At 40.8% G+C, this 23,729-nt stretch overlaps 1 protein-coding gene across 1 annotated transcript; it reads right to left on the bottom strand.

The window, feature by feature from the left end:
* Positions 1-6,514: 6,514 nt before the first annotated feature.
* LOC113886993 (P antigen family member 3-like) lies at positions 6,515-9,426 on the bottom strand. The gene is made up of 5 exons (XM_027533765.1): positions 9,307-9,426; positions 8,319-8,398; positions 7,707-7,845; positions 7,178-7,303; positions 6,515-7,056 (listed from the first exon to the last, which is right to left on the bottom strand). Exons 2-5 carry the CDS (start codon positions 8,388-8,390, stop codon positions 7,025-7,027), a joined length of 369 nt encoding a protein of 122 aa, XP_027389566.1. The 5' UTR covers positions 8,391-8,398; positions 9,307-9,426; the 3' UTR covers positions 6,515-7,024.
* Between the last annotated feature and the right edge of the window lie 14,303 nt (positions 9,427-23,729).

Here is a 23,729-nt window from a genome sequence, read left to right as displayed (position 1 = left end):
AGCTCAGACCAGGAAGCCTTCTCACAACAGTAATATGGAGCACCTACCCTGGTACAGAAATGGGAGTTGGAGCTGTTTACCCCTCTCCATGTGCTTTCTCCCTTTACATTCATTTCCACATTTCTTCTTGAGTCACTGAATCCACCTCCGCTCATCCCCACCTGATAACTGTAACAAGCTGCACCTGTATCTCTATCAGGGCGGGTGCACGTACCCCCCGCACTATGTATTTTCCTTCTCTCCCTTCAGAATCTCTAGACTCCCAGACACCACCCTCAAAAGGGGCAGTGATGCAGGGGAGGTTGTGACTCTCATCCACAGCCTGGGTCAAAGCACAGCTGTGTTATATATAACCTCTTTCACTCTTAGAATGAACCTTATCTTCTAGCTTTCCTCCTGCTTCTTGGCCACCCTGCTCACCGTTTGGCTTTGCTTTTCCCTTAGGTCCATTCCCTGTGTTTCTCCTTTGCACTTCTTTTCTGTTTATGTGTCTGTCTGGCCCACCAGTGTGATATTCCCATCATCCACCTCACATCACTGGTCTTGTTATTTCAAGCATTGCAGACACGTCCTGAGACATGCTAGTAATCAATGTGTGTGTACTCAATGATGGAATATTTTTAATGAGTGACAGGAAAAGGATCTCCTCCATGTAGGAGTCAGTATATAGGTGTCATATTTGTAGCATCATACGTAAAGACTTGTGTCTTGTTCCAAAAAACACTGTAGGAGTGTGACTCTGTCTTGGTGCCCTGGTGCCCCTGCATGTCCCCACTTAGGCTACGTAGGCAAGGCTAAACTGCAGGCTGGCTTGAACCTTGTCAGAGAACCTCCTGATTGCTCTTGCAGCAAGGGGAGATAAGCAGCCTGATGAAGAGCTGCTATGAGGCCATTTCTCACCTGCCTCCTCATCCAGCTGGAGGTGACACAAAGTTGGTCCTCATCCACCTCTGGTTTCAGTTGAACATAGGATGGTCTCCCTAGCCCCAGCTGAGAGTACAGCTGTGAACTACAGAGCTGCTCAGTGCCATAGGGCACAACTGTGGGCTCCTTCCTGGCAGAGACCCACCACCTGTAGTGCCTGTTACTGAGCCCTTCCAATTCAGTGTCAAACCGCAGGACTAGGGACAAGGCAACTGACACCAGGGTCATATTGCTTCTGCACTGTCTGTAAGGTAGAATCTGAATCCATTCGGGTTCATTGTCTCCTTACTGGCCAAGCCCGTAGAAGGTGACAAGCCTAACAACTGCAGTGGTGCCCTGAGGCCCTGTAGCTCCTGCGCTGCGACTTAGGGACTGGCTGCCTGACTACGTGACAGAGTCTGGTGTTGAGTTGTGTGATGTTGCGTGACCAGAATACTGGCTTATTTTGTCATCACACACAGCAAGGAGCATGGTTTTCACTACATACTATGACTTAGGGTAGCCTTGTCAGTCCTCGTTAACAAACCAACCTTAGAATGGATGCCATGTCTGATACCAGCTATTGAATCTGCTATTGAATCAATATATTTACTTAGACAAAATATGTTTCTCAAGTCCAGTTCATTTTAAAAGTTAACCTTATATCCTACTTGAAATTCAAAATCTGTATCACTTGTGAGAGAATTGTAAAGGTAAATGTTTAAATGAAAAAATGGAGTAGAATAAGCCAAATCCTTTTGCAATGTAATGCCTACTTCACGTTATCTTGTTTATTCTTTATAACAAATATTTACTGTAAACTTGTAATTTCCACTTTAGAAATGGGAGAAACAGATCCAAAGGATGTAAATACCTTTCTCACCTTCACTCAGTATGTGTCAGAGCCAGTACTGATACTCTGAGTTATGTCACGTGCTGTGCTTAGTCGCTCAGTCGTGTCTGACTCTTTGTGACCCCATGGACTGTAGTCCGTCAGGCACTTCTATCCATGGGGATTCTTCAGGCAAGAATACTGGAGTGGGTTGCCGTGGCCTCCTCCAGGAGGTCTTCCCAACACAGGAATCAAACCCAGGTCTCCAGCACTGCAGGTGGATTCTTTACTGTCTGAGCCACCAGGGAAGCCCAGTTATGTCATGTCATAGCCAATAAGGAGACAGAGCAGATAAGACTCAAGTCATTTTGTCTCACGAAGTTCCCCTCATTCCTTTCCCTTTTCTTCTAGCTAGGATCTAATCTTGTCAGAGAGCTCCATGACTAGGGGCTTTGTCACATACTTTTTGGTAAAGTTGGGATACTCTTATTTAAGTCTTGTGGTAGATTTGAACCTCCCATTTTCAATCCTTTTGGACCTAGATTTTCATACCTTTGTAAGGGCACAACAGCTGCTATTTATAATCCCGTTATTCGCTAAGCAGAGTGAAGTCTGAATAGGTCCTTTGTTGCAGAAATATATTTTTTTGGTGCATGACGATGCAGATGGGGGCTCAGAGATGTAAGCGTTGTTATTGTATTAATAATAAGGATATAAGGGAGGAATCAGACAGCTGGAGGACTTCCCCGTAGCTCAAACGGTAAAGAATCTGCAGGAGACCAGGTTTCGATCCCTGGGCTGGGAAGATCCTCGGGAGAAGGGAATGGCAATCCACTCCAGTATTCTTGCCTGGAGAATTCCATGGACAGAGAAGCCTGGTAGGCTACAGTTCATCGGGTCACAAAGAGTTGGACACGACTAAGTGATTCACACATACATACATACACACACACACACACACACACACACACACACACACTCACAGACAACTGGAGGGCTTCTGAGATCTGGTGACTATCAAGCCAATGGAGGATGTCATGGAGAAGAAAAGATGTTTGTGGCTGTTCTCTCCCTGCACCCAAAAACCGTTGGAAGGCAAGTCAGAAATGTGTGAAAGATATGCTGTGCCATTTGCCATGCAATTTGACAGCAGTTCTTTTCCTGTCTCCCTACAACCTTTGACAATGGCTTTGGCATTCCATTTCTCTATATATTAAGTTTTTAAAAATGTTTCTCTGTCAATGATTTCATCAGGGACACCGTATGAGATTTGGGTGGCACATTTTGTAAACCCATTTATTCAAGAGAAGACCAAAGGCTTTTATGAATTTTTTATGTGTGCGTATATATATAGTATATGCATGAACATGTAGATTACACCTAAAGAATATGTTATGACCCAATTTTTTTAACCCTAGAAATGCAAGGGTGGTTTACATGTATAAGGTTACCAATGCAATTCACCACATTAATAGAAAAATGGAGGGAAAACAATTCTATGATCATCACAATTGATGCAGTATAAGTGTTTGATGAAAATTAATCTATATTCAAGACAGCAAACTAGGAATAGAATGGAACTTACTCTGATAAAGTATATCTACAAAAAAGCAACGTAAACAGGTTGAAATGGAGAAGATTTTTCATTTCCTATTGGGAAAAATGCCGTTTATCCCCTGCTTTAGTCAAGACTATTCTGGCCACGTTTGTTCAATGGTGCAAAATGAGGACAGGTTTAAGGTTTAAGCCAGTAGAAACTGTTGATATTCAAATATAATAGTATATTTTGAAAAGCAAAAATAATCTAGATCTAAATTTGTGGAATTAATATGCATATTTAGAGGAATTGTTGGACAGAAAATCTATATATAGACATTCTATCTCTACAGACAGCCTCAACTAGACAATAAAAATCACAAACCATGAATTTTCAATAACATTAAATACCCGGGGATAAATTTAACAAAAAATGTGCAAGTAGAAAACAAAACTTTATTGACCGAACTTTAATAGTCAAATACACAATATAAGAACAGCATAGATGGTTTATCTTCTTTCAAGCAAATGGCTGCCCTTCACCTATAATATAAACATTAAAAAAGTTACTTAGCAGAACTTTATTTCGATGACAGGAGAGGTATACAAAGTTCACTGCAGTTGTAGTTTTATAAAATGGACTAAAACGGGAACACTAAGGGCGACCTTTGGCTTACCTTCAGTTAATCCTCTCTAGAGATTTTATAGACTTCTCAGGCATGTTACCAGTATTTTTAAAAACACACTACTCTTGCTAGTTATACAAGAAAAGGACACTGAGTTCAGACAAATGAAATCAATGGAACCTATCAGAAGGTAGTTTTCAGTAGAAGGCAAAACTGTTTTATAATACACAGTTTTATATTATATATAAACTTAATATAGAGATATTATATTATATATATTGTATATTATATATATATATATTATATATAAAACTTAATATAGAGAGAAATGGAATGCCAAAGCCATTGTTAAAGGTTGTAGGGAGACAGGAAAAGAACTGCTGTCAAATTGCATGGCAAATGGCACAGCGTATCTTTCACACATTTCTGACTTGCCTTCCAAGGTTTTTTGGGTGCAGGGAGAGAACAGCCATAAACATCTTTTCTTCTCCATGATGTCCTCCATTGGCTTGATAGTCACCAGATCTCAGAAGCCCTCCAGTTGTCTGTGAGTGTGTGTGTGTGTGTGTGTGTGTGTGAATCACTGAATTTTACACATTCAGTAAAATATCTAACAACAAAAAGCACCCTAAGGAGAACAAAATACACAAAAACTGAAACAAAAAATCCCAACAAAGTATCATTTAAATGCATTGGTTTGAAATAATATTCCCGAATATAGGATAGCTAAACAGTTGTTATCTCTGTTACTGCTTAAGTGAAGTAAATAAAAAGGCCAGTATTACATTTGTTTCTTCTCTACTGTGGAAAACTGAAGAAATTTTCATTTGTTCTACTTTATCCCTGATATGGTTGTTTTAAGTCGGTTAAACATTTGTCCCCTTTTTTACCTGGGGCCCTCATGTAATTCTAAATGTTTTTTTTTTCACCCTGGGAAGCATTCCAATTGGTATAATAAATTATATGTGACACTAATTTTAAGTCATTACTATCACTGGCGACATGGTGACATCAAAATGTGAAGCAGAAATAGGACTCTTTCTCACAGCAACACCAAAAAAAAAAAAAAGGAAAGAAAGAAAAAAAGGAGAGAAGAAAAGGGAGAGCAAGAGGGAGTATGAGTGAGAGAGAAAAGCAAGTAGGAAGAGAGAAAGAAAATCTGGAAAAGCAGATTTTTTTGTTTCTAAATGATAATGGCTTTTGAGAGAAAACTCTGACCAATTTCAAAAGTTCATCCACGGTATTTGTGATGTTTAGTTATTTAGTTACTGTGGGGTATGTTAAATAATATTTGTTTTTCTACCCTACTAGCCATTTCATCAATATTCTGAAAATATTTGAGTTCCAGATTATACTGTTTTAATTCTGTAATATACTAACTGTTAGTGTCTTGTTCATATTTCTAATTATGTGTACTTGGGCTTTGTCCATTTGCTTCACAATGATGTAACTAGAGGAATGGACTGGCAGTTTGGGGTTGGCAGATACAAACTATTACATTCAGAATGGATAAACAACAAGGTCCTACTATACAGCACAGGGAACTAATGTCCAGTCTCCTGTGATAAATCACAACGGAAAAGAATATTAAAAAATGTGTGTGTGTATATATATATATTAAAATTATGTAAACTAGCACATTGTCTTTATTAGTTGAGTTTATGTTCCTCTTCCTAACAATTCATACCTGTCTTTTAATAAATATCTTTTTCTTTTTCCCTTAGGTTTATTCTGTTGCTCTTTTTCTTACCTTTTATGTTGGATGTAGGATTTTATATTTATGTACCTTGTAATTTAAGTATTTTTCTTTTTAAATACCACACATATTTAGGGCTAAGATTTTTCTATGAGAACATTTTAACCATGTTCTGTAGATACTTGAAAGTCGTCTGCAAGTTGTATTTTCATCTAATTGTTCAAATGGAATGGAAAAAAATGTAAAGTCAAAATATTTGGAAGGCTAATACACAGTAAATTCTTCCCTAACTATGAAGTTCCTCCTTTAAAATCAGAATCATGCAATTTATTGTCAGTAAGTTGGAAAACAGGTATGTGAAAGATACTAAGTTGATTACGCAGGAAGAACTAGTTACAATTTTTGGCCTTCAAGACTTTTTAAACTCATGTATCAAAGAGGAAAAATAACATACTTGATACGGTTAGAGATGATTATATCATGAGGCTCAGATTTTTATTAGTTCTTTAAGAGTGAGAGTGGGGTATATGGCAAAACCTTCATAGTATTGTAAAGTAATCATCCTCCAATTAAAATAAGCAACCTCCCGCACCCCTCAAAAAAAAGACCAAACGTGGGGGCAGGTAGTGTGCTTAGCATATGTATCTTACTCACACCTGCCTTGAATATCACTGACTAAATGCACTCTCTCAACTTGATCAGCCACAGAAACAGGAAACTAGACTATCTTTGGCCATTTTATTATTCAGTCGTTTCATGCTTCCCTGGGGAAAGGATTTAAAATGCAACTATTTTTTAAAGAGCTAGAGGATTCAGAATTTGAGAGAACTTAACATACATCAAGCAGAATGTTGGCTCATTTTCTTTTATAAAAAATTAATTAATTGATTTTAATTGGAGACTAATTACAATATTCTGGTGGGTTTTGCCATACATTGACATGAATCAGCCACAGGTGTACATGTGTCCCCCGTCAGAAAATGAAATCTCAATTCCCCTGTTATAATTTGACTCAAAATGACATTTTATGATAAATACATCATACAAAACAGAGTATTCTTGTATGCATTCCATCAAAGAGAATTAGAGAATGCAAAAATTAGCATTGAAAAATCAGCATCTGCGTGTATCTGTTCTGAATTCACAACTTAAATGAGTAAAGTTGAGTTTAGCAGTTAAGGGATTTCACAGAATCACACACATTATGCTAAAGCTGGTACTAGAACCTACTTGGATGCCTAAGCATATTTCATATAAACTGATATTTATTACAAATGCATTCCATATTTGCTACAAGCAGAAATTATAAAAGAACCCGAAAATAATTAGCTGTTGCTTAAAGTACTTATACTCAAGAGAAGAAAACGGTTCCCTATTTTCAATTCGATATGGCTTTGATCCTGTCTGTTTCTTTATTTGAAAGTCTGTAAGTCAGGCATTCAGGCATCTGGGGTCCGAACTACCTTTCAAAGAATATGTGAACTCTGTTATTAAAATAATAGTAATGTTCCCTCTATATTAGTAAAGATATAATATTCTGAAAAACAGAAACCACATAAGTTACTTTCTGAATGGATGACATACCTGCTTCTGGCATTTTACCAGGCTCTGTATTTGATGCAAACTCCTCCCCGACATCAGGAGCATCTCCACCTTCACCCCCAGTCTTTGCCAGAGCCAATTGCTGGAGATCAGCTTCCAGGCCAGAATCTTTAAAAAAATGCATCAATTCAGCTGTAAAGCATACAATATAAACAAGGGAATGATGATATTCATTCCCTCGGTGTTATGAATTAAAAGCCTTAGGTTAGTATGCTAAAAATGTGATGAATAAGAACCTCAGGAGCATTATTCCAGGAATGTTTTGCTGGAGAAAAAGGAAAGCAGAATTTTCCGAATGTTATTACCATTTTCCTTTTCCAGGGTTGTCCTCAGACAACTTAGTTGCCGCCTTCTCTTTGTCTTGAAAACAAGGGAAAATTTGAGGGACCACACTGACCTGCAAACTATACTCTCCTCAGTTTTTTAGGAACTGTCTGAAGTCCTTTTCTAATGTTTCCTTTCCTCTTCTTACTGGTTATGTCTTAAGGCATGAGGCACAGATACACTTTACCTTCAAAGGGATCCTTCTCCTCTTCTTCATCACGATTCACTGGATCCTCTCCATGTACTTCCTCCTGTCTAGGTGTGATATCCTGAATCTCAGCTGGTGGTTTCTCTTGTTGACGTTGCTCAACACTGGGCTGCTGGTCCTAGTAGAGAGTGCATGCAAAGAAAAACTTTTGTTGTTAATACATCTAATAGCATAAATATACATAATACATAGATATATCTGAGCATAAGTAAACCTAACAACATTTTCCCAACACAATTCTATGTACTTACTTTTAATAAAGTTACTCTTCCCACAGAGAAGTCAGCTCCCATAAGAGTTACCCAGGAAGACTTTGGAAGTTACTTAAATCTATGTTGGGATGGAAGTATGCAGCCTGTTGTTAATAAGCAGGAGGAGGGAGTCACTGGGCACATTTCCAGGGAATTTAACAGTATAATCATCCAGGCAACACTGGACTATAATATATCTGGATCAATGTTCCTTCCTAAGACAAAGTGTCACCCTTTATCAGCATGGAAGACCTTTATCACCACATGTGTACTACTTAACATGATTTTCTCAAAAATAAACTTGTGCTAATAGAAAACATCAAATGGTAAGGTTACTCACAACCACAGGTTCATCCACCTGGGAGCAATCTTGCTTTGTAGGTCCCAATGTTGATGCCACTTGCCCACTCATATTTCTCCCTGAAAGCAGAATATTGTGATTTAGAAAATGTATTTAAGAGTACAGCTATATTTGATCACTTTTATGACCTTATGTTGACTTGTTTTTTTTTTTAATGTGAAAATACTTTCAAACGAAAACTCTGGTTAAGTATGAGTGTACATGCATTTCAATTACACGAAATACAGTCGCTTGCAAAGCCATTTGTGTCTTTGCGAAGCTGGCAGAGAAATCACCTTAAGGTACACAAGAAGGCTGAATTTTTGTGAGGACGTTTGATTTCACAACAGACTTCTCCATCATGAAGATCTTTAGTGAAATACTGCTAGGAATTCAAAAGCTCAGGACTACTGCTCATGTCACACTCCTATTCACCAGACCTATTTTCCCCAACTCCCTTGGAATTCAGTTGGAACACGAAGAAAGGCTCAGTCTTTACAGCCTGACTATGGCGATTTTCTCAGTGTCTGGGGCTGAGGTGAGGCTGCATACAGAGCAACCGGTCCACTTCTCTCTTGGCACCTTACCACAAAACCCGCGATACAGTCATAACCCCACTGCGGTCCGGTTTCTAGGCCTTTCCTTAATCGCCCACCCCAACCCCTGCCCAGGTCCCACTGCCGGCCCCAGATTCTGTGCTCTGTCGTCAGTTCCAGGGCCCCAATGAACTAAATATCTCAAATAGCACCCCCAAGTCTCCCCCCACCAACATCCTACCCCCTGCCCTCCTCTGCCCACTGCCCTTCCTCTCCCGCCATCAAGGCAAGAACTATGGCGTCGCGACACTTGTGAGGAGAAAGATGACTACCTTGAGAGCCTTCCTCCTCAACGGCCCTAGATCGCACTGCCCGACCCGCGCGAAACTCGCTGGCTCCGCCTCACACGCACACACACTTAAACTCCAGACAGGACAGACCTATGAACCTACCTGGTGAGTCTCAAGTAGTGAGAAAGAACCGGGACTGAATAAACAGACCCGTCTCAGGCCCAACGCTCCTCACAGAACGCTCAGGAAAGCGTATGGGCACCAAGGCGCATGCGCAGCAACGGATGCACACCCACACACTGCGCATGCTCACTGAGTTGGGCCTGTGCAGTGCAGGTTGCAGTTTTCCTGCCATTGAGGTAGAGTCCTAGAACCGCAGGGTCTCTGGAGGATGAGAAAGGGGCTTGAAGGCTATATTTTTTTCCTTCCAGTGCAGTCTTTCTTATGCATCCACAAACTGTGGTGATAGGTAGTCCCAGGTTACCCTTAGTGGAGAATGTGTCTCAGAAAGACAGTCATGACAGAAATAGATATTGTGTTTTTTTCATTCTTTTTTCTTTATTCTGCTCTTCAGCAGTTATTTCCACCATTCTGTCTTCCAACTCACTTATTTGTTCTCCTGCTCAGTGAGTCTCATATTGATTTCTTCTAGTGTATTTTTCATTTCAGGTATTGTGTTTTCAACTTTGTTTGTGCCTTATTTCTTCTAAATCTTTGTCAAACATTTCTTGTATTTTTTTAAATCCATGCCTCCATTGTATTTTCAAGATTTTGGATCATCTTTAATATCCTTACTCTAAATTGTTTTCCAGGTAGTTTCCCTATTTCCTCTTCATTTATGTGGTCTTTTAGGTTTTTTACCTTGCTCTTTTGTCTGTAACATATTTTTTGTCATATCATTGTTTTTGTTAGGCGGAACTGTGTTCTTCACTCACTGCTTGATTGGCCTGAGAATTTTAGCACTGGAGTTTGCAGGCAGTTAAGCAGGGCCAGGACCAGGTGTTTAGATGTGGCCCTCCAGGAGACCTCACTCCAAATAGTATTCCGTGAGGTCTGAGTGTCTCTGTTAATCCAGCAGTTTGGACTTGGTCCTCCCACCACAGGAGCTCAAGCTCATGAATCAAGATCCTGCAAGCTGTATGGCAAACCAGGAAATAAAGGAAAAGAAAAGAAATGTGGAAGACAATGACAAATAATAAAAAATAAAATGAGTAAGAAAACTAACAGATAAATTAGAAAAATTAAACATATAAACGAAACAATCACTGGAAGGTAAGACACAGCTACACTAGCAAAATAGGGAAATTTTTAAAAAGGTAGAAGAAACCTTTGCTGTAAGGGCAGGGCTTAGGAATGGTGGGGCTCAGGCAGGGTGGCTTAGGCAGGGGTGTGGCCTATGCTGAGTGTGGCCTGGAGGGGGCCCCAGAGTGCCTCCAGTTTCAGAGTACAGAGGAGTAAGCCCCAGGCCTCAGCAGGTTCCTGGAGTTTGAATGGGGGGAGTGGGGGCAGAAATACCAGGTGCATTCCTCCATAACCCCAAAGGTCCTTCCCCATCCCCACAGATCCCCTCGAAGTAAGAGTGCCTCTCCAGGTGTGGGAACTTGTCCTCCCCTAGCTGCACCTCAGGAGCACTGATCACACCTAGCCTGCACATGTCCTTCCCCCTCGTTTCACTCTTCCCCACACCATACAGGGTTGTTTGGGTGTTCTTCTGGTCCGCCTGGGATTCAAGGCTCCTTGCCAGTATCCAGTAGGTGCCCAGGATGTTTCACTTTCTTGATAGTGTCCTTTGAAGGATAAAAGTTTTCATTTTGATGATTCCAAATTGCCTGTTTTTGTTTCTTTTGGTGCTTGTACTTTTGTAGCATATCTAGGAAATCATTGCCTAATCCAACAGTAACATTTACATCTGTTTTCCTCTGAGTGCTTTATAGTTTTAGCTCTTATATTTAGGTTTTTGATCAATTTTTAGTTAGTTATATACAGTGTGAGGTATAAGTCTAAACTGATTCTTTTGGTTGTGAACATCCAGTTATCCCAAGACCATTTCTTGAAACATTATTCTTTGCCATTGAATGGCCTCTGCACCCCTCACAATAATCAATTGACCACAGAGATATGGTTTTGTTTCTTGCATCTCCATTCTATTCTGGTATCTGTCTATATACAGTCCTTATGTCACTACCATTGAAGGAGGAAACAGACAGAACCGGCTCCGACTTGAAAGCAGGACTCCATCTTGGGCTGGACTGTGGACTTTGAGCTATATGCCCAGTATCTATGGAAACGACATACCAACTGGAAAACCAGAGCCCCTGGGTGGAAGAGCCCCAGGGCTCATACCTAGACTCCCCATCACCTAAAAGAATACCCTAATTATCTGTGTAACTGAAGAGAATCATAAATTCTATTATGCTTATTGGGGTATGACCACAGGCCTACTGATAATTGTCCACTGTTAACTACCTAGGCTTAAGGCATATGAATCATGGGTTAAGTTTGATTATATCTTTCTTTTCCTTTGTTCAGACTAATTTCAGGGAATTTGGGGAAGTGGGTTTGGGCACATACACTTTAGGGTATACAAGGTTTTTGCAAAAACTGGTCTGGGTCCTCCGCCAAGAGGAGACTCTGCCTTGGGCGCGCCGGTGTAATAAACTGCACTCCACTATCTGTATTGTCCTTCTGAGTGAGTTTGTTTCCTGGAACGCGTGGCTATAACACCATATAATGTCTTGATTATTTTGGCTTTGAAGTGGGTTTTGTAGTTGGGAAGTGTAAGTACTTGTTCTTTCTTCACCCTGTTTTGGCTATCCCAGGACCCTTTCAATTCTTACAATTCTAGGATCAGTTTGTTGATTTCTGGGGGGAAAGAACAGTTTGAATTTTGATGGGGTTCTATTAGGGGAGTACTGCCATCTTAACACAATAGTAAGTCTTCCAATCCATAAATGTGAGATGCCTTTCCACTTATCTACACTGTCTTTAATTTCACCCAGCAATGTTTTGTAGTTTTTATTGTACAAGTCTTGACTGTGTATAGAAATATATCTGCTCTTTGTATATGACCTTGTATTCTGTACACCCGTTGAGCCCCTGTATTGGGTCTAATAGTTTCTGTGGGGAGAGGGTGATTCTTTAGGATTTTCTATACACAAGATTATGTCATCTGCAAATTGAAAAGTTTTACATCTTTTCCAATGTAACTTCATTTTATTTCTTTCCCTTGCTTAATTACCCTGTCCAGAAGCTCCAGAACAATGTGGAATAGAAGTGGTAAGAGATGATATCCTTCTATTGTTCCTAATTTTCAGGGGAAGTCAGTACTTCTGCCTTTCATCATTAAGTACGATGATAGCTGTGAGTTTTTCAGAGATGTTTTATATCAGGTTGAAACTGTTGCCTTTTACTTCTAGTTTGAGTCTGTTTGTCTTGAAGGGACCCTGAATTTGGTCCAATGCTATTTATGTAGGTACTGAGATGATAATGTGGTTTTGTCCTTTATTCTGTTGATGTGGTGTATTAATGTATGGATGTGAGAGCTGGACTGTAAAGAAAGCTGAGTGTCGAAGAATTGATGCTTTTGAACTGTGATGTTGGAGAAGACTCTTGAGAGTCCCTGGGACTGCAAGGAGATCCAACCAGTCCATCCTAAAGGAGATCATTCCTGGGTGTTCATTGGAGGGACTGATGCTGAAGCTGAAACTCCAATACTTGAGCCACCTGATGCAGAGAGTTGACTTGTTGGAAAAGACCCTGATGCTGGGAAAGATTGAGGGCAGGAGGAGAGGGGGACAACAGAGGATGAGATGGTTGGATGGCATCATCGACACATCGGCCTTGGGTTTGTGTGGACTCCGGGACTAGGTGATGGATAAGGAGGCCTGGAGTGCTGCGGTTCATGGGGTCGCAAAGAGTTGGACACGACTGAGCGACTGAACTGATGATGATGACTGATTAACTTATTTGAGTCTTAATATTAAATCAAAGTTGCATTCCTGGGATAAATCCTACTTCCTCGTGGTATATAATTTGGTTTACTAGTATTTTACTCGGAGAAGGCAATGGCACCCCACTCCAGTACTCTTGCCTGGAAAATCCCATGGATGGAGGAGCCTGGTAGGCTGAAGTCCATGAGGCCACTAGGAGTCCGACATGACTGAGCAAATTCACTTTCACTTTTCACTTTCATGCATTGGAGAACGAAATGGCAACCCACTCTAATTTTCTTGCCTGGAGAATCCCAGGGACAGAGGAGCCTAGTGGGCTGCTATCTATGGGGTCGCACAGTGTCGGACATGACTGAAGAGACTTAGCAGCAGCAGCAGCAGCAGCAGTATTTTACTAAGAATCTTTGTGTCTGTATTCATAAAAATATTGGTCTGTGGTTTTTTCTTGTGTTGTCTTTTTTGGTTTGGTTTGGTATCAGGGTAACAATGGCCTCATAAAATGAAGCAGAAGAATTATCTTCTTTGGGGCTTCCCAGGTTGCACTAGTGGTAAAGAACCTGCCTGCCAATGCAAGAGAGGTAAGAGACGCAGGCTCAATCCCTGGGACAGGTAGATCTCCTGAAGGAGGGCCTGGCAACCCACTCCACTATTCTTGCCTGAGAATCCCATGCACAGAGGAGCCTGGAGGCCTATAGTCCATAGAAACGCAAAGAGTCAGACATGACGGATGCAATGCGTGCACATTAACTTCCTTAATAAAGTTATTCATCCTTATTTATGTTTGAATGACCTTGGTTAGTCAGTATTTTTCAAGAAATGTTCTCATTTTATCCAAGTATCAATTTTTTGGATAACATTTTTCTGCTCTCCTTTCTTAAATAGTTTATTGAAGCATAATTGATATGCAACAAATGGTATATATTTACTGTGTACAATTTGATGAGTTTGGGCATATGCACACAATGATAATATCATCACCAGAATCAAGATAATAGACATACCCAACCCATCCTAAAATTTCTTTGTGTCCCTTTGTTTGTTTCTTTTCTTGTTAAAGTGTGTGTGTGTGTGTGTGTGTGTGTGTGTGTGTAGTGAGAACGCACTTTTAGATTTACATTCAACAAATTTTGGGTCTTCCCAGATGGCTCAGTGGTAAAGAACCACCTGCCAGTTCAGGAGACATAAGAGACTCAGGTTCGATTCCTGGATCAGGAGATCCCCTGGAAGAGGAAATGGCAACCCATTCCAGTATTTTTGCCTGGAAAATCCCATGGAGAGAGGAGCCTGGTGGGCTAGAGTCCACAGGGTCACAAAGAGTCCAATACGACCAACCATGCAAAAAATTTTGAATAACCTTTTTTTTAAAAATCTTCCTTCATTGTGCATTTAATATCTGAGAGCTCTTTACTGCTGTCTCCTATGGTATAACTGAAGTTGGTAATTAGTGTCACTCTTCTTTCTCTCTTTCTTTTTAAATCAATCAGGCTATAGGTTTATTATCATATTAATCTATTCACAGTATCAGCCACTGGTTTCAACTGAATTTTTTGGTACTACTGATTTTCTGGTTTCTATTTAATTGATTTCTGCCAAGATGTTTGTTATTCTTTTTTTTTTTTTTTTGCTGGATTTGGGTTAAATTTTGTTGTATTCTAGTTTCTTAAAGAAGATTATTGATCTTTGAATGATAATTGGCCTTTTCCCTTTTTTTAATACAAACATTTAATGCTATAAATATCCCTCTGTGAATCTTTGGCATCACCTCATAATTTTGATATATTGTATTTTCTATTTCTCCTTTGATCCTTGCATTAATTTGAAGTTTTGTTCAATTTACAAGCAGTTTGTGATTTTCCAGGTCACTTTCCATAGTTAATCTTTATTTTAATTATTTTTTGGTCAGGAAATATATTTTGTGTGATTTCAGTCCTTTTGAACTTAGTAAGGTTTTTAACTGGCATATTTGGTTGAACTTCCATATTCACTTCAGAAGAATATGTATTTAGTTTCTGTTGCTCAATAAATGGGTTTCCAAGGTGGCGCAGTGGTAAAGAATCTGCCTGCCAACGCAAGAGAGGCAAGAGACATGGGATCAATCTCTGGGTCTGGAAAGTCCCCTGGAGTAAGAAATGGCAACCTGCTCCAGTATTCTTCCCTGAAAAATTCCATGGACACTACCCTCCATGGGGTCTCAAACAGTTGGACACAACTGGGACTGGGCACGTTCTATAAATATCAATTAGGTCAAGTCGGTTAATAGTATTGTTCAAGTCTTCTATATATTTTTTCATTGTGTTGCTCACTTACTGTATTAATGGCTGAGCGTGAAAAGTGAAAGTCTTCAACTACAACTGTGGATTGTCTGTTTCTCCTTTCCATTCTCTCAGATTTTGGCTCCTGTATTCTGAAATTGCATACACATTCCTGACTATTATGTCTTCTCAGTGAATTGAATTCTCTATCATTATGTACTGCCCTTTATCTTCCGCAAAAAATCTTCATTCTGAAGTATACTTTTATGATGTTAATTCAGCCTCTCCAGCTTTCATTTGATTTGGGATTTGGAGGTATAAGTATTTCCACAAATTTAATTTTAAATTATTAGCTATAATAATTTTTTTATTATTAGGTATAATAATTTTTAAATTATTAGCTGTAATAATTAATTATAAATTATTTAAGGTGAGATTATTTTTTTACCATACATAATGTAAGGTCTTTATTTATCTGGCTTCATGGATCTTTGCTGCTGCACTCAGGCTTCTCTCTAGTTGCAGTGTGTGGGCTTCTCTTGCTGCGGCACAAGGGCGTACTTGCCAGACCAAGGATCAAATCTGTGTCCCCTGCATTGAAAAGCAAATCCTGAACCACTGGACAACCAGGGGAGTCCCCCAAAATAGGTCTTATAATTGACGTGTGTGCGCAACTTACAATTAGTGGGTAAATCATTCAGTTTTAAATCTACTATCTGGATGTGCTTTTCTTTATATCATGTATATTTTTAGTGACAAGTTTCCCATTTCTTTTCTTCATTTAGATTGGTTATTTCTTTATTAGTCCATTTTATTGCTACTATTGGCTTTCTAGATATACATCTTATTAAAAATCTTTCTAGGGAATTCCCTGGTGGTCCAATGATTAGGATTCGGTGCTTTCATTGCCATGGCCCCAGGTCCTGTCCCTAGCCAGGGAACTAAGATCCCATGAGCTGCATGTATAGCCAAAAAAATCTTTCTGGGGTGGCTCTAGAGTTTACAATATGCATTTTATACTTCTTACAATATGCCTTCAATTAATGTTATACCCATTTCTTACATAAGAGCCTTCAGTTCACTGCAGTTCAGTCACTCAGTTGTGTCGAACTCTTTGATACACCACGAATTGCAGCACACCAGGTCTCCCTGTCCATCATCAACTCCCGGAGTTCACCCAAACTCCTGTGCATTGAGTCGGTGATGCCATCCAGCCATCTCATCCTCAGTCATCCCCTTCTCCTCCTGTCCCCAATCCCTCCCAGCTCAGGGTCTTTTCCAATGAGTCAACTCTTCGCATGAGGTGGCTAAAGTATTGGAGTTTCAGCCTCAGCATCAGTCCTTCCAATGAACACCCAGGACTGGTCTCCTTTAGGATGGACTGGTGGGATCTCCTTGCAGTCCAAGGAACTTTCAAGAGTCTTCTTCAACACCACACTTCAAAAGCATCAATTCTTCAGTGCTCAGCTTCCTTCACAGTCCAACTCTCACATCCATATATGACCACAGGAAAAACCATAGCCTTGACTAGACGGACCTTTGTTGGCAAAGGAATATCTCTGCTTTTGAATATGTTATCTAGGTTGGTCATAACTTTCCTTCCAAGGAGTAAGCGTCTTTTAATTCCATGGCTGCAATCAAAATCTGCAGTGATTTTGGAGCCAAAAAAAATAAAGTCTGACACTGTTTCCACTGTTTCCCCATCTATTTCCCATGAAGTGATGGGACCAGATGCCATGATCTTCGTTTTCTGAATGTTGAGTTTTAAGCCAACTTTTTCTCTCCTCTCTTTCACTTTCATCAAGAGGCTTCTGAGTTCCTCTTCACTTTCTGCCATAAGGGTGGTGTCATCTGCATATCTGAGGTTATTGATATTTCTCCTGGCAATCTTGGTTCCAGCTTGTGCTTCTTCCAGCCCAGCCTTTCTCATGATGTACTCTGCATATAAGTTAAATAAGCAGGGTGACAATATACAGCCTTGACGAACTCCTTTTCCTATTTGGAACCAGTCTGTTGTTCCACGTCCAGTTCTAACTGTTGCTTCCTGACCTGCATGTAGGTTTCTCAAGAGGCAGGTCAGGTGGTCTGGTACATGGTGTATTTCCCTTTCCTTCCTGCTATCCTTTGTGCTATTGTTTTCCACATTTTATTTTTACATGTGTAACAAACACACATTGCTCTATTAATATTTTGCTTTTTTGATGATTATCATTTCAAGACATTAAATATTTTTAAAATGTGTATTTATAAAAAGGTTTTCACCATTTCCAGTGAATAATACTGGATTATTCACTTCTTTGTATAGATATAAAGTTGCTTTTGATATCATCTTCCTTTTCCCTTAAGAACTTTATTAACAAGCTTTACAGGGCACATCTGTTAGCAATGAATATTCTCAGATGTTTAGTGTGATAATCATTGGTTTAAGTATTTCCACTTCATCTTCATTTTCAAAAAAGTATTTCTACTAGTTATAGAATTCTGGATGGCGTAAATTCTGATGAGAATTTTTCTGCCTTTCTTAATTTTGTTCCTGTGTATGAAACGTGGCTTTTTGTTTCTCTTTCTGCCACTGCTGATGTCAAATCAGAATTACTGCTGATGTTTGAGTAGATCTTCCCATTTGTTGAGCTGACCTTCAGTTATTTTCTGGCTATAGCTATTTTCAATCCAATACAATTTTTTACTATATGCTAAACATGGAGAATTTTACCTTGTTGGGTTCTAGATTTTAGGATAGGAGTAATAGCAATAATGATAATTCCTTTCAGTGATTTTGGGATTGATCCTGTGATGCATTTCAGATGCTTAGAAGGAGATTTATCCTTTTCAGGCCTGATTTCAATCATTGTTAGACTGGACAAGAGCAGTCACTAATCTAGGGCTAATTAGCCCCACGACTGAGGTAATAAGTTGCTGAGTAATGTACAAGACACCTGCATATTCTGAGTGTTTTCTTCCCTCTGGCAGGCAAGAAGAACTGTCTCCATCCCTCTGTGAGCTCTGGGATTCCTCCACCCAATCCTATTCCGTGGTTCTTTTCTTGGCCTTAGGTGCATCCACCACACACATAAGCTGATCAGAATGTGGGGGGTACTCCCAGAGCACCCTGTGCAAATATCTGTAGTGCTCGATCCTGTGTCGTCTCTCTCTTTCTCTCTCTATGGTCCGCCCTACCTCCATGCAACTTCACATTCTGTTAACCTGTGTTCCAGGAATCCTACAATATATTCAGTTGCTCAGTTGTGTCCAACTCTTTGCGACTCCATGGACTACAGCACACCAGGCCTCTCTGTCCCTCACCATCTCCCAAAGTTTGCCCAAGTTCATGTGCATTGCATCGGTGATGCCATCCAGCCATCTCATCCTCTCATGCCCTCTTCTCCTTCTGCCCTCAATCCTTTGCAACATCAGAGAGTTTTCCAGTCAGTCAACTGTTCACATAAGACGACCAAAATACTGGAGTTTCAGCTTCAACATCAGTCCTTCCAACGAGTGTTCAGGGTTGATTTCCCTTAAGATTGACTGGCTTGATCTCCTTGCTATTCAAGGGACTCTCAGGAGTCTTCTCCAGAACCAAACTTTGAAGGCATCAATTCTTCAGCACTCTGCCTTCTTTCCGGTCCAGCTGTCACAACCATACATGATTACTGGGAGGACCATAGCCTTGACTATACGGACCTTTGTCAGCAGAGTAATGTCTCTGCTTTTAACACACTAAGCTTCTCAGAGCTTTCCTGCCAGGAAGCAAATGTCTTCTGATTTCATGGCTGCAGTCACCTTCTGCAGTGATTTTAGAGCACACGATTGAGACATCTGTCACAACTTCCACCTTTCTCCCTCTATTTGCCATGAAATCATGGGGCCAGATGCCATGATCTTAGCTTTTTAATATTTAGTTTTAAGCCAGCTCTTTCACTCTCCTCCTTCACCCTCATCAAGAGGCTCCTTAGTTCCTCTTTGCTTTCTGCCATTAGTGTTATATCATCTGCATATCTGAGGTTGTTGATGTTTCTCCTGCCTATCATGATTGCAGCTTGTAACTCATCTAGCCTGGCATTTCTCATGATGTACTCAGCGTATAGATTAAACAAACAGGGTGACAGCAGACAGCCCTGTCGTAGTCCCCTCGTTTACTCAAATATTACATGAGTACGGGGCTGGAGAAAGATTTCATTAGTGTATCAGTACATGGACTACACAGGTCATCACACTCCACATTCTCTGCTTCCAGGGCCTACCACAGGGGTTAGTTATTGGTGCCTCCCTGTTCCTTTCAAACACGTTTCTCTGTATTTAAAACACACACACATTCATGCAGAAGAGGCCCCACTTTGGGCTTCAAAATGCTTTTGCTTCCCTCCCTCAAATATTAACAACACGACCTGAACAAGTTCCCTCTGAGACAAGACAAGGATTTATAACGATTTTTCACCCTGATAGATGCTGCCACAATGCTGTCCATCAGTGGTGCAGGAGAAGTAAAGCTTGTTGACTCCCTCCTCGCATCATTCTTGGAGCAGACACTCTGTTACAGTTAACAAGAGGAAAACTTGTTAGAGTTTAAAGGTCTAAACGTAGACCTTTGCTCATCATGGAGTTCACCAGTTGTGTAGGAGGGAGATCGAGCAGGGTTAGAAACGCAAATGGAGAAGGCAATGGCACCCCACTCCAGTACGCTTGCCTGGAAAATCCCATGGACTGAGGAGCCTGGAAGGCTGCAGTCCATGGGGTCGCTGAGGGTCAGACACGACTGAGCGACTTCACTTTCACTTTTCACTTTCATGCATCGGAGAAGGAAATGGCAACCCACTCCAGTGTTCTTGCTTGGAGAATCCCAGGGACGGGGGAGCCTGGTGGGCTGCCATCCATGGGGTCACATAGAGTCACACACACCTGAAATGACTTAGCAGCAGCAGCAGCAAAAATGCAAATAGTCGAGTCCCATCCAAGGCCAACAAGACTGAGTGAAAAATGGCTCCCCATGGGTCTCACCTCCTGGGGGTGCTGGAAGATGAGGTGTGAGACTGGAACACTCCATTGTGCCTGCAGAGATGGGAGGCACCACCACAGGAGGTGGGAGGTACTACAGGGGAGAGACTTCCATTTGGCAACAATGCAAGTCCTGCGTATGGAAGGACAAAACGTCCACCACAGCCAAGGTGACCAACCTCAGCCTTTGACACAGATAGGGAGGCTGCTGTCTTGGCGACCCAGGCCTCAAATCTGGACCGAGGTGAAACCTCTTTCTCACTGACACATCCCCAGTCAGTGGCTGCTTTAGTGAGGCCACTCTAGGAGTCAGCTGGCATCCGGGGGCGTGTCTCTGAGTTTTAGGTAATCATTCTTCTGAGTTGCAGTGTCCTAAGCACTTCTAATCAAACTGATCACATGGGCCACAGCCTTGTCTAACTCGGTGAAATTATGAGCCATGCTGGCCACCCAAGAAGGACAGGTCATGGTGGAGAGTTCTGACAAAACGTGCTCCACTGGAGAAGGTGCTGGTACACCACTACAGTATTCTTGCCTTGAGAACCCCATAAACAGTATGAAAAGGCAAAAAGATATGACACTGAAAGATGAACTCCCCAGGTCGGTAGGTGCCCAATATTCTACTATAGAAAAGTAGAGAAATAACACCAGAAAGAATGAAGAGACGGAGCCAAAGCAAACACAACGCCCAGTTCTGGGTGTGACTGCTGATGGAAGTAAAGTCTGATGCTGTAAAGAACAATATTGCATAGGAACCTGGAATGTTAGGTCCATGAATCAAGACAAATTGAAAGTGGTCAAACAGGAGATGGCAAGAGTGAACATCGACATCTTAGGAATCAGTGAACTAAAATGGACTGGAATGGGCGAATTTAATTCAGATGACCATTGTATCTTCTACTGTGGGCAAGAATCCCTTCGAAGAAATGGAGTAGCCCTCATAGTCAACAAAACAGTCTGAAAGGCAGTACTTGGGTGCAATCTCAAAAACGACAGAATGATCTCTGTTTCCAAGGCAAACCATTCAATATCACAGTAACCCAAGTCTATGCCCCAACCAGGGATGCTCAAGTTGAATGGTTCTATGAAGACCTCCGAGACCTTCTAGAACAAACACCCCCAAAAGATGTCTTTTTCACCATAGGGGACTGGAATGGAAAAGTAGGAAGTTTGAGAGATACCTGGAGTAGCAGGCAACTTTGGCCTTGGGGTACAAAATGAAGCAGGGCAAAGGCTAACAGAGTTTTACCAAGAGAACGCACTGGTCATAGCAAGCACCCTCTTCCAGCAACACAAGAGAAGAGTCTACACATGGACATCACCAGATGGTCAATAATGAAATCAGATTGATTACATTCTTTCCAGCCAAAGATGGAGAAGCTCTAAACAGTCAGCAAAAACAAGATCAGGTGATGACTTTGGCTAAGATCATGAGCACCTTATTGCAAAATTCAGACTTAAATTGAAGATAGTAGAGAAAACCATTAGAACATTCAGGTACATTCTAAACCAAATCCCTTACGAATATACAGTGCAAGTGACAAATAGATTTCAAGGGATAAGATCTGATAGACAGAGTGCCTGAAGAACTATGGACAGAGGTTTGTGACATTGTACGGGAGGCAGTTATCAAGACGTTCACGAAGAAAAAGAAATGGAAAAAGGCAAAATGGTTGTCTGAGGAGGCCTTACAAATAGCTGAGAAAAGAAGAGAAGCTAAAGGCAAAGGAGAAAAGGAAAGATATAACATTTCAATGCAGAGTTGCAAAGAATAGCAAGAAGAGATAAGAAAGCCTCCCTCAGTGACCAGTGCAAAGAAATAGAGGAAAACAATAGAATGGGAAAAACTAGAGGTCTCTTCAAGAAAATCTGTGATACCAAGGGAACATTTCATGTATATATGGGCATAATAAAGGACAGAAATGGTACGGAGCTAACAGAAGCAAAAGATATTAAGAAGATGTGGCTACAATACACAGAAGAACTATACAAAAAAAGAACTTCATCACCCAGATAACCATGACGGTGTGATCACTCACCTAAAGCCAGACATCCTGGAATGCAGAGTCAAGTGGGCCTTAGGAAGCATCACTACAAAGAAAGCTAGTGGAGGTGATGAAATTCCAGTTGAGCTATTTCAAACACTAAAAGATGATGCTGTGAAAGTGCTGCACTCAATATGCCAGCACATTTGGAAAACTCAGCAGTGGCCACAGGACTGGAAAAGGTCAGTTTTCATTCCAATCCCAAAGAAAGGCTATGCCAAAGAGTACTAAAACTACCCAACAATTGCACTCATCTCACACACTAGTAAAATAATGCTCAAAATTCTCCAAGCGAGGCTTCAACACTATGTGAACTGTAAACGTCCAGGTGTTCAAGCTGGATTTAGAAAAGGCAGAGGAATCAGAGATCAAATTGCCAACATCCATTGGATCATTGAAAAGGCAAGAGAATTCCAGAAAAAATATCTACTTGTGCTTTATTGACTACACCACATCCTTTGATCTGCGGATCACAACAAACTGTGGAAAATTCTTAAATAGATGGGACTACCAGACCACCTTACCTGCCTCCTGAGAAATCTGTATGCAGGTCAAGAAGTAGCAGTTAGAAATGAACAGGGAAGAGCAGACTGGTTCAGAAGAGGGGAAATGAGTCCGTCAAGGTTCTTTATCGTCACCCTGCTAATTTAACTTATACACAGAGTATATCATGAGAAACGGTGGCCTGGAAGGCGCACAAGCTGGAATCAAGATTGCCTGGAGAAATATCAATAACCTCAGATATGCAGATGACACCACCGTTATGGCAGAAAGTGAAGAGGAACTAAAAAGCCTCTTGATGAAAGGGAAAGAGGAGAGTGAAAAAGTTGGCTTAAAACTCAACATTCAGAAAACTAACATCATGACATCTGGTCCCGTCACTTCATGGCAATTAGATGGGGAAACAATGGAAACAATGAGAGACGTTATCCTCTTGGGCTCCAAAATCACTGCAGATGGTGACTACAGCCATGACATTAAAAGAGGCTTGTTTCTTGGAAGAAAAGCTATGAGCAAACTAGACAGCAGATGAAAAAGCAGAGACATTACTTTGCCACCAAAGGTCCATCTAGTCAAAGCTATCATCTCTCTAGTAGTCATGTATGGATGGGAGACTTGGGACTATAAAGAAAGCTGAGTGCTGAAGTATTGATGCTTCGGAACTGTGGTGTTGGAGAAGACTCTTGAGAGTCCCTTGGACTGCAAGGAGATCAAAACCAGTCAATCGTAAAGGAAATCAGTCCTGAATATTCATTGGAAGGACTGATGCTGAAGCTGAAGCAGCAACACTTTGGCTACCTGATGCGAAGGGTTGACTCAGTGGAAAAGTCCCTGACGCTGGGGAA

This window comes from Bos indicus x Bos taurus, chromosome X (assembly GCF_003369695.1).
Source record: "Bos indicus x Bos taurus breed Angus x Brahman F1 hybrid chromosome X, Bos_hybrid_MaternalHap_v2.0, whole genome shotgun sequence".
In the NCBI taxonomy this organism is placed as follows: Eukaryota; Metazoa; Chordata; class Mammalia; order Artiodactyla; family Bovidae; genus Bos; species Bos indicus x Bos taurus.
This window is presented reverse-complemented; position numbering and strand designations above follow the sequence as displayed.